This window comes from Nomascus leucogenys, chromosome 15, assembly GCF_006542625.1.
Source record: "Nomascus leucogenys isolate Asia chromosome 15, Asia_NLE_v1, whole genome shotgun sequence".
In the NCBI taxonomy this organism is placed as follows: Eukaryota; Metazoa; Chordata; class Mammalia; order Primates; family Hylobatidae; genus Nomascus; species Nomascus leucogenys.
In genome coordinates this window covers 51,483,743-51,496,125 of record NC_044395.1, presented here as the reverse complement: position 1 = coordinate 51,496,125, position 12,383 = coordinate 51,483,743, and the positions used below count along the sequence as shown (strand labels likewise).

At 35.2% G+C, this 12,383-nt stretch overlaps 1 protein-coding gene across 10 annotated transcripts in view; it reads right to left on the bottom strand.

The window, feature by feature from the left end:
- Window positions 1–12,383, bottom strand: part of DLG2 (discs large MAGUK scaffold protein 2) — a 2,190,999-nt gene that overhangs the window by 1,674,359 nt on the left and 504,257 nt on the right. The window contains exon 1 of one of the 10 annotated variants that reach the window (XM_030828796.1): window positions 11,804–12,301. The exons of 8 other annotated variants lie outside the window; for them this stretch is intronic. In XM_030828796.1, coding sequence (XP_030684656.1) covers window positions 11,804–11,833 — 30 coding nt within the window. In that variant the 5' untranslated portion in view covers window positions 11,834–12,301. Of the gene's footprint in view, window positions 1–11,803; window positions 12,302–12,383 lie in introns of those variants that run through there. One more of the 10 variants, XM_030828799.1, reaches the window with a different exon arrangement.

The following is a 12,383-nucleotide window of genomic DNA, read 5'->3' as shown; positions in this document are numbered from 1 at the left end:
ATTCCAAGTAATAATTACTATTATAGTTTTTTAAGTTCCTTTTGTAGGTTACTTGGGATAAAGCCATTTAATGGTACTGATACACTTTGTTCTCTGAAATGTAAACCAATATAAAAAAGTAGCCGAACTGCTGTGAACCTCTTCCTAGACACGTTTCTATCCTGAAAGTTGAGTAAAACATAATGCATTCCACTTAAAAAAATTAATTATTTCTCCAATTATTTTATAACCTGATGATTTAGGAGAATAACAGCATTTTTTAATTTTCTATGGCATACCTTTCTAACTCACTTTAATGTTTTAATAGTAAAATATACTACATTAATATTGCTATTCTTTTATAGTATATTTATGATAAATACGTTATATATATGTTATAAAGTCAAATAATTTTCCCCCAAAAGTACCATGCTATATTAAATCACTAAGAAATTAAATGAACATGAGTTGGCATTCTTTTATCAAACTGAAAACCAGATCTGACTGTTTAATAAAAAGGTGCAATTGTCTTCTAAGTATTTTGTACTTAAATTTTAGAAATTGCAATTATGATCATGATAATTTGGTTGATCATAGATGTGATTCAGCTGCCATTTTCCAGGTGTATATAAGGAATTTTACCTCTATTAGTCCATTTCTTTTATACAAAAATGACACTTCCAAGTATCATTTCAGGCTCACCAAATATTCACAGATAAGTTTACCAGTTGCCTGTCTCTTAACTGAAAGTTTCTCCATCAAAGTACAAAGATTTCTTTCACAACTATTTATTGTGAAGTGCACATTATATATACACATGTACATATGTGTGTATATGTATATATGCAAAAACATTTGTGTATATGTGCACATGCATCTCTATATACACACACAGAAGTACATGTATATTTACATAAGTGTGTTGTGTGTGTGTGTAGTACGTGAGTATGTATGTGTGTGTGTAAATTAGAGGAAGGAAGAATTTCACCCACTCATTCACTTATTGAACAGTGAAATAGCTATCAAATGTCTGTTAAATGAAAGAATCAATCAACACTTGTAGTACATCTGCCAGTACCATGGTAAGTGATCAGCTATAAATACAACTAAGAACTTCCCCTGTCCTCAAGGAATTCACATTCTAGCAAGAAATAGGCACATGTAAAAGCTAACTATACAACCAGATAAACACTATAACAAAGATGCAGACAATGTGCGGAGAACATGGAGCCTGATGGGCTCAGTCTAGTAGGACAATACCAAGGAAAGTACTTACAGAGAAATCTGCATTTAGCTGAATCTTAAAGGTTAAGAAATGTATTAGGGAAGTATCAAGCTAGGAAGTTGAGAGGTATCCCAGGCATAAGAAAAAACAGGTACAATGAAGAAACAGGAGGATGAAATTCAGATTATTTGGGGAAACCAAACGTTATTGATTATAGCTGAATAAGGCATGAAAGGTAGTGGGATCTGAGATAGGCAGTTAGGCAAGGGATACAACATCGAGGCCATGTGCTTCAGGGGAAACAATGCAGACTTTATCCTGAAGGCCAGTGCTTCTCAAACCTTAATGTGCAAAATCAACTAAGGATACAAATCAATTATCGATCTTATGAAAATGCAGATTCTGGTTCAGTAGTTCAACGTGGGGACTAAGATCCTGCATTTCCAGCAGTTTTCTAGCAGATGCCATTACATTTGGTGAACAAACAAAATTTTGAATAAGGGAGCAGTAGGAGACAGGGAATCCCTGAAGGATTATAGTGAGAGTTGCAGAGTTGTGATATACATGCAAATTATATATATATATATATATATACACACACATACACATATATAAATATATGCATACACATATACACACATACATATATGTATATACACATATACACACACACGCATATTTATACACACATGTGTGTGTGTGTATATATATTTTATATATATATATATATATATATATATTTTTTTTTTGAGACGGAGTCTCGCTCTGTCGCCCAAGCTGGAGTGCCATGGTGAGATCTCGGCTCACTGCAAGCTCCACCTCCCAGGTTCACGCCATTCTCCTGCCTTAGCCTCCCGAGTAGCTGGAACTACAGGCGCCTGCCACCACGCTTAGATAATTTTTTGTATTTTTAGTGGAAACGGGGTTTCACCATGTTAGCAAGGATAGTCTCAATTTCCTGACCTTGTGATCCGCCCGCCTCGGCCTCCCAAAGTGCTGGGATTACAGGCGTGAGCCACCACGCCCGACCTGTATGTATATTTTTTAAAGGAAGGTTCAAGTTAATGGTGTGGAAAATGTATAGGAATGGAAAGATAGGAAAGGTAGGAAGACTAATAGGGATTTTATTGTAGAAATCCAGGTAAGAATTGGTGAGTCTCTGAAAAAGACCACTGGTAGTAGAAATTGTAAATAAAGGACAGATTATAAGGAATAGAATAAATAAAGATTGGGGCTGTGGGAGATTTAGGAATAAATAAAAATCAAGGTTAACTCCTACTTTTCTAACCATGACAGTTGGGATAGTGGCATACAAAGAAATTGAGCACAGAGCAGAGTAGGAGAACTGTTTATGCTTGGATGACTCCAGAGAGTAAACATTTTCCCGGAACTTTTGGCTTAAGTTTACTTAATAGGTAAATAGAATTCCAAATTCCAAGAATTCATTCATTTACTCTCAAACCCATTTCTCATAAAACCTGTCATCCCCAAAAGGTTAGATCAAGAACTGAATTACTTAGATACAAAGAAAGTGAGGTGTGTGGGTAAGCATATTAACACAGAGATATGAGGGGCACAGGTTATTTTCATAGGATTTTGAATCTGGTACTAACTTTGAACTCACAAATGGAAGAAGCTAAAACATTTGGTATCTTTCTCTCACCAGTAAGAGCCTATAAGCCTGCAAAGTATTATTCACTGAAGCCAGAGGAAATCCCCATCACCATGACTACACAAATAGAAATTTGCCACCAGAGTGGTAACTAGCTAATTGAATTAGTGAAATTTATCCTTCAGTGTCAGACTCCCAGAAATGAGGAAACGAGAGAGAAAGAGGAGAGGGAACAGAAACACTGGCAGCTGCTATTTATTGGTTATGTGTATACATAGTTGCTACACTAAACCCTATGTGTATATTGGCACTACCTATTCCCCTTGTCTGGGATATTCTTTGCCAAGATCTTCACAAAGGTGATCCTCTTAGATCTTCTTTTAACTTAAGTTTGCTTAAGTATTTATGTGACCTGTGTCACATAAGATTACTTCTAACACATATACAGACACAGCTCTCATTTTTCTCCACCATACGGTGATGCTAGTGGTAATGAAAGATCCCAATTTATGCTAGGATATCTTATTTTCAATAATTTCTCTCATCCTTTCCATGTATAGACTACTTTGTACTTTTCAAATATATAAACTAATTTGATTCTGTACAATAATCCTATTCAGGAACTACTGATAAGCCAGTATTATTACCCCATTTCAGACTTGAGAAAAATAAGGGTCAGAGAGGATAAACTGAGTTTACTAAGATTACTAGTATAATAAATGGAAACCCCAAGTCTATATTTTCTGAATCTTGATCCAACACATATTCTCAGATTGCCTTTGGTGAAACATACATACACGCAACAAGACAGTTCCCTCAGGTAGCTATAATCATGGGTAATCTGCTTTAAGAAAATCTTATCTTCCGAACATTCAGATTAAATAATGGATAAATACTAAAAGGAAGTGATGAATTCTTTTTTGTACGTCATGAAGGATTTATAATATTTTTTAAAGTTTTGAGCAAAGTAAATTTTTTTTTTTTTTTTTTTTTTTTTTTTGAGACGAAGTCTCACTGTGTCGCCCAGGCTGGAGTGCAGTGGCACAATCTCGGCTCACTGCAAGCTCCTCCTCCCAGGTTCACGCCATTCTCCTGCCTCAGCCTCCGGAGTAGCTGGGACTACAGGTGCCTGCCACCACACCCGGCTGATTTTTTGTATTTTTAGTAGATACGGGTTTTCACCGTGTTAGCCAGGATGGTCTCGGATCTCCTGACCTCATGATCCGCCCGTCTCGGCCTCCCAAAGTGCTGGGATTACAGGTGTGAGCCACTGCGCCCAGCCTGAGCACAGTAAATGTTTAAATGTTATTTAAGTTGCAAAATTTTATTTGCAGTTGTTTCCTCTGCAGACCCACATTTGTCTCAGAATATAAGATTTATGTAAAGGTCTTATAAAGGACAATTCTCTCAGTCTCATAGCTCTTCATAGCATTGTGTTGTTTTTACTCACAGAATCAAAAAGGGCTAATGTTATGAAGTAACATCCTGGTAATCATGTTTGGAAGGAAAACCATGTACTACAGATGTGTTAACAGATGATTGGTATGATTCATATAATAAAGTTTTATTTTATTTCTAAAAGTTTAGTTTTACAGACTATGGATATATGTCTCAAAAACTACAAATCTACAACTAATTGTAATTTTAAATTAAGCCCTATATGAGTGCATTGTTTTTATTTAATTAGATATTTAGGTTGAGAAGGAATGAAATGCAAAGTATAGTATCAAGAGTATATTTTAACTAAATAATAACTTTGTTGTGATTCAATCAGGAGAGAATAATAGTGAATGGGAACATGGATATTAGAGTCATAAAGACTTGAGTTGAAATCCCCACTATAAAACTTATTATTTCTGTGAATGCACTTCATCTTTAAGATATGAAGGATCACCAGGTTGGTCTAAAGACTAAATGTGTTTTTACTAAATTCAAGTACCTTCAATGTCCCAGACATTATACACACACACACACACACACACACACACACACACACACACACACACAAGAAAAAGGAACACAGTTCCTTTCCTTATGGAGCTTCTGTCTAGTCAAAAGAAAGACAAAATAAGCACACAAATCAGTATGCACTATGAGTTGCTATGTGTGGAAATGTGGCATAAAAATCAGAGTGTGCTCCAAGAATACATAAAATTTTAGGAAAGGTAGTGACATGTAAGGTGACATCTGGAACATAAGTAGAATTTAGATGGGTGGACGGTCATCTAGAAAGAAAAACAGTAAATGGAAGTCCCCAAAACCAAAACATGGTTGACACCTTCAAAGAATGGAGGGAAGCCAGCAAGGCCAATGTGTCCTTTAGTTTAATGAAAGATAGGGAAGGTAACACAAATTTAAAACATGGTCTTGTCCATGTTTTCAGCATTCTTGGAGTGTAAAATACAAGGTATAATGAAAGAAGATAAGACATGAGAGAAATTTAGGTTCTAAGTCAAAAGAGAATTGTAGACTTTGGTAAGAATTTGTACAACTACTCATCTTTCAATAGGTTGCTGAGAGTGATGCTGTTGGGTTTGTGTATTAGAATGATCCTCTTGCAGCTGGATGGAATACTTAATAAAAGAAAGTTAAGCTATTATATTAATGGCATTAGTATTTCATGTGTCTGACACTATTAAATGGTTAATCCCAGGTTATTAAGACAGTCATAGAATCTCTTCTCTTTCTACACAAAAAGGTCAGGTTATGTTAAATTTGCCCTACTATTAGCTATATTTATGCTCCTCTTTGCCACTCAATAGATTTTTTTTTTCTGATACATCAAGCCCCCTGTTCCAATCTCCCTCAAGTAGACATGCCACCTTGCAGACATTTGGTTGGGATGACAAGAATTAGAACCAGTGTCATTGGCAGGATAAATACGAGAAGTGCACCAGAAAAAAAGATACAAAGATAAAGAAGCTATAGACCCTGACAGAGAACAGAGTGCCTACTCCCTACAAGGTAATATCCTAAGCATTTTATAGTTCTTATCTCACCGAATTCTTAAAACAATGCTGTGAGATAGGTACCCTTTCATGGATGAGAAAACTGTAGTGCTGAGAAGGTCATCCAGCTAGTAAAAGGGGAAACCATTATTTTACCGAACAGGTATAAGAACGGGCAACACAGGTTGTGGCAGAAAATAGGAGAGAGCAGAAAATCAGAGAGATGAAATGGGAAAGAAGTCTGGGCAAGTTGGGATTTGGAACCAGTTTTAATGATGGATGGAATATCCTATTTCCTTTAAGATAAATATAGCAACTTCATGATATTTGTGACAGGGTGATGATCTATCTCTGCATCCTCTGTATCTTGTTACTCATGTTGGACACCTGACATACCAGCCATAATGTCCTTCCATTCTTGAAATGTGCAATTCATTTTCTCTCTCTCTCCCCACCCCCCACCCACCTTCTCTCTCTGTCTCTCTCTCTCTCCCTCCCCACACACCTGCCAGAGCTTTGCCTAAAACATTCTCCCAACCCCGTTGTGGCTTCCATTCTGCAAATCAGCTTAATTTTCACTTCCTCAGGAAAGCCTCCCCTGATATTTATCCCTGCCTACCCTTCAACAAAGCTAATCAGGTTCTTGAGGTATCCCTATCCTCATTTCCATAGCACTCTATATTCATTTTCTTATCAGACATCACTCCTATTTCTGTAAATGGTTGTTTTCCCCATTAGACTAAAGGTTCCATGAGAACAGATTGCTTGTTGTATCCCCACACCTTTTAACATGTCAAGTGCATAGTAAGCATTCAATATATACTTGTTAGATTAATAAAATGAATGAATAAATGTGATGCTTCTACCATGGGAGCAACTGTACACCAGCATGAATAAATAGCTTTGTCTATGAACACAAGACCATTCAGGAAACCATTTGTTGCCTTGGTGATTTGTTTCATTTTCTCTACATGAAGCTCTGGTGGAAAATAAAAATGATTTTAGCTTTTCCAAATACCTTATTTGCAAATATTTCTGTTAAGAATCCACTTACAGAAGGAAAAGATGCCACATTTTAAAAATTAAAGTCATAATAAAAAGTATGATATTTACCAGCCTTGATAAAAATATTTTTAATGCCTGGCAACTTTTATTTCCTTTTAGTAATTCTGAGTGATTTTTAATTCTTATTAAAGATAGTGGGTTGACAGAGGCAAAGAGTGAAATCCTATTTACAAAACAGATGTAGTATTAACAACATCAAGAAAAGCTTCTTTTGTGCTGCCTGGTCCACTTTTCACTCTGCTATGTGAATTTTATTATGTACATTAACCTGTTATACATAATAAAAATGAATAGTACCATCATGCCTTTATTAACAAATTATAGCAGTAACTTAACATATTGCAGTTTTATTTGTAGATTATTTTTTAAACTTTTTCAAATGTATAAGTATGGTTAATGGATATCTGAAATTATGCCAATGTGTGATTCACCCAATACTACTACTATTTAAGATACTTAACCTAAACAATTTTTTCTTCAGAGAAAATACAGAATAATGTTAGATTCAAAATAGAAAAGGAAATACCTCAGAGATTCAATAAAATATACTCATTTTAAAGAAAAAGACAATGGTGGCCAAATGCCTTTGGGTGCCCATGGTCAGAAAGTACAGATTTACTTTTCACAGTTCCACACTTTTTTCTGTTCTTATATCAAATCTTTTATTTTACTACTTATGATACTTGAGAATTCCTATGCAGTAAAACAAAAATTCTATTGACTCCTTGCATTTCATTAAATTAGGCAGAATATTCTGCCTGTGATCCAGAACTATTGTCCTATTGCCCAATCATGTAAACTCATGGCTCTGCCTAACATTATTTTCCTTATATTTTAGTTGTGAAATTTATTGGGATTATTGTCTTCCAATTACTCAAAACATATGTAGGGAATTCCATTATATAAAATGTGTTGCATTTGTTATTAGATTGTGTTTAGCCAGTGTTATTGAGATGACCTTATTTACCTCAATAATCATACTGAGGGGTATTCATTAAAGGTATAAATTGTGAGTTGCTGAATAAATTATACTATATACACATTTTTCCATATACCAGGAATTGTGCTAAGTAAGTACTTTACATACTCCACCACAACATCACTTAGACATAGGTAATATATCCTTTTCAAAGATGAAGAAATCAGTGTTTGAGGAAGTTAAACAACTTATCCACATCTTAAAGCTAATACATGTCAGAATAACAATTTAAATCCAAGTCTTGCTCCAGTATCCTGCTGTTCACACTAAAATATGTTCCTTCTCTTTCTCAGAAGTGATATCTGTGACAAAAGAGTTAAACTTGAAACTGGACAGAAACATTTGAAAAAAAGAGATGACTCAATCTTCTGAAAGTGGGTTGCCTGAACATTTGACAAGACCTTGGGATCCATGTGACAGAAACTCTGTATTTATGAATACTCTGATGATTTCCTAGTCTACAAGATCTTACTCCAAATCTGAGACATTCTGCAAATCAATCTAACTACACTGGAGCTCTTAAGACTATAAACAACCTGAGTTAAATGGGGTAAGATCTAGGGTGGGATTATTTTCTCAGAGCATTTACACAAAATCCACAATCATTTCCTTCCCTTTATATGTAGAAAAAAAATAAAAATGATTCTCCATCACCATTCTAACTGGCATGAGATGGTATCTCATTGTGGTTTTGATTTGCATTTCTCTAATGACCAGCAATCATTGAAAAGTCAAGAAACAGCAGAATGTGGAGAAATAGGAACGCTTTTACACTGTTGGTGGAAGTGTAAATTCAACCACTGTGGAAGACAGTGTGGCAATTGCTCAAGGATCTAAAATTAGAAATACCATTTGACCCAGCAATCCCATTACTGTGTATATACCCAAAAGATTATAAATCATTCTACTATAAAGACACATGCACATGTATGTTTACTGCAGCACTATTCACAATAGCAAAGACTTGGAACCAAACCAAATGACCATCAATGATCAAATGGATAAAGAAAATGTGGCACATATACACCATGGGATACTATGCAGCCATAAAAAAGAATGAATTCATGTCCTTTGCAGGGACATGGATGAAGCTGGAAATCATCATTCTCAGCAACTAACACAGGAACAGAAAACCAAACACCACATGTTATCATTCATAAGTGGGGCTTGAACAATAAGAACATAGGGGCACAGGGAGAGGAGCATCACACACCGGGGTCTTTTGAGGGGTAGGGGGCAAGAGGAGAGATAGCATTAAGAGAAATACCTAATGTAGATGATGGGTTGACGGGTGTAGCAAACCACCATGGCACATGTATACCTACGTAACAAACCTGCACATTCTGCACATGTATCCCAGAACTTAAAGTATAATTCTAAAAAATTATTCTCCAGTATGTCTAATACATCCTTTTATATTACCATTATACAATTATATTTTCTAGATTTGTCAGCATCTCTCTGCTCATTAATCTTCTTACAACCTTTAAGAATGTGGAACAAAGACATAATGAGGAATTTATCTCTATAGTGTGTCCAATAGGGGAAAATGAAAGAACTCAGAGGTCACAGAGGTCTAGGAGGAGCCAAGGGGACAGTGAGGGACTTTCATGCCAAGGAAAGGGAAGGAGGAGCAAAAATGCTATTACCAACGGAAATATTTCTGTTTTCCTGCCACTAAAAACTTGACAAAGGTAGTGGTCAGCTGTGGTACTGAAATGTGCTGTGAATGAAATGGAGCTTAGAACGTATCATGATAATTAACAGTTCCAGTCTCACATAAAGCTTCTGTAAAGCAATAATTGAAGACAGCACCTTAGCCAGAGCTACTGGAAAGTGAACTTATTGCTGGGGGATAAAGAGATGAGTATTAAACTAAGATATAATTAAAATTTCCAAATTGTGGGCAAGTTTCTTGTCAAACAGTCCCAAGAAAGTAGAGCAAGGGCATCCCAAGTGTATGGCCACTTGGGGAAAAACAGTAAAGTATCAACAGTGGTAGACTAAATAGATAAGATTTGCAGTCTAAAGCCCTCTAAGAGGTCTCCTCACCTATGTCCAGCTTTTGAAGCAATCATGCATTATTTGCCATTCAAATATCACAATGTAACTTTGCTGTATGTTTGTTCTTTAAAGATGTTACATATGTCACTCTAGAAATGTTCGTGGATATAACTAAGAAAATGAAATTTCATGTGGGTCTGTGTTTTGTTGATTCATATAATTTATATGATAAATCACAATACTGGAGTAATGACATTTATCTCTTATTAAGCATTTAAAGAAAAATAATAATATGTATCACCTATGTACCTGTAGTCAATAATATTTTTATAAGTAAATATAAGGCATATGACATTTTTTATTAGATAATGTTTTCCAAATTGAACGCACTTGGATTTTGGTATTAATTTGTATAATATAATAGACTTCTAGTTTGGGTTCTCATTAATACCTTTTGATAACTTATTTTTAAAATATTATGTTTCACAGTGTCTAAAATTATTATAATTTGGGAATAAATAATTATAAAATACATGTAGATCAGATTTGGCAGTATTGTCTCAAGAAAAGTAACACAAGGGTAACACCTCAGGAAGAGTAACATATTTAAGAGGATATTTCCTTTAGTAGATTAGATAAGGACATACAATTTCCTACTTGAGATTTTTTAAAATTTATTTTAGTTGATTTACTGATTTAACTGGAATACCGAATGAGATGTTTGGCTATTTTTAAAAGTAAAATAAGGTATTCATCTAATTTAGAGGCCTAGTCAACTAACTCAACTAGAAGTTTTAAGCTTTAAATCCACTAACATCAACTGAAGCTGCCATGTGATACTAGGCCATATGGGAAGATATCCATTAAGATTTTCTGGGACTTAATTTGTAAAAGTAAAATATTTAAGGTCATACCATGGGGAACTTGGTTTGTGGCTTTGAAATTAAATAATCTTTTCTTCAGTGGTAAAAGGAGATCACAATGGGACATCTACACTTAGTTAACTCTCATGTACTAAGCTATTAATTTTGTTATGTTTAATAGTCATCTAATCAACGTGAGATACAAAAAGATATGGTTCAAATTAACTCATGGTATTCTTACATGCAAAATGAAAAGGGAACTAATGAATAAATGTCTTATAATTAGTTTTTCCCAAAAATATTAGGAATATCTATTCAAATAATCAGTGATTATAAAATTTAAATACATTATTTAGAACTGATGACAGAATAAAATAAAATGCTTTTGAAATGTTTCACTATTTTCTGTAAAACAAATCCATAAAACAATTGCCTATTGATTTTACTTCATTCCCACTTTTATATTTCCATATAAATATTTATATTTATGGAAATATTTGTTTCTAATTAAATGCAAATATTTGTTTCTAATTAAAATAGAGAGAATTAGCTAAATATTAAATATTGTGTTTGTTTTAACTCAGGGCCTTGAGATTTTTTTCCTTTAAAATAAATCACTAAAATGCAGAATATCAGAATTCTCCAATCAGAAGCAATATGTCAAGTCACAGTAAAGCTGATTGGCTTCTTTAAACACAGAAGACATGGTTTTTAAATGAAAAGCTAATTATCACACTCAGAAAGACTGCCCTGATATGTTAAGTTAAACTGATGTGTATGTGCTACACTACTACTATAGATATTTCTATTATGAGCTATAAATAGATGCAAAAGCAAATCCTGCCTATAAAAAAAAAAAACAAAAAAAAAAAAAACAAAAAAAAAAAAAAAAAAAACCAGGCAAATTCTCCTTCCATTTGCACAAACATGCAAAATCACTTTAAGAAGTTAAAATCACATAAAGACAGGACCCCCCAGACCCTCAGGGAACAAAATGCCCAGCAAAGTAAATTATACTAATCATTTTCTCTCATGAACTGGCAGCACCTACTAGAACTGTTTAATTACGGGACCAGAATAATAATAGAAAAATGCTGCACACAATAACAGCCCTGTTTCCTATCCTACCTTTGTGGTGACAATGCACAGGCAATCCATCCTGGATCCCTACACAGGACTCAGTACATGGAAATCACACCAGCAAATCAGCAAAGGTGAGAAAAGCCTTTTGGAAATTGCACACAGAAAGAAGCAGAGCTTGGATTCTGTACAGGCGGCTTTTCCAAGGGGGCCCCTCGTGGGAAACTCGAGCCCTCCTCCATACAGCTCAAAGCAAGCAGGATTCTGCTAGGCACCAGAAAATCCTCTGGAAATCAGCTCCGGCAAAACTTCCCGGTGGCTTGCTGGGCTCCGTGGCTGCATGGTCTTTTAGCGGATTCCTTGATCCGAACAAGGCTCCTGTGAGTGCCCCGCACAGTTCTGTCGTGGCGATGAGTGTAACACCAAGCACCAGGGAATCACATTTCAGCTCTTGCTCTTGTTTCTGAATTCTGATCTGCTGCTTCAGTATACTCATAAGATTTCCTTTGCCAAAGTCCCCCCTTTGTTGCCTTCCTTTCTTACTAACAACACTGAGTAACACAGAAAACTACCCGTCCCATCTACCAAACGGCTGTCGTTCCAGTGCCAGAATAGCGGCTTTGGATAA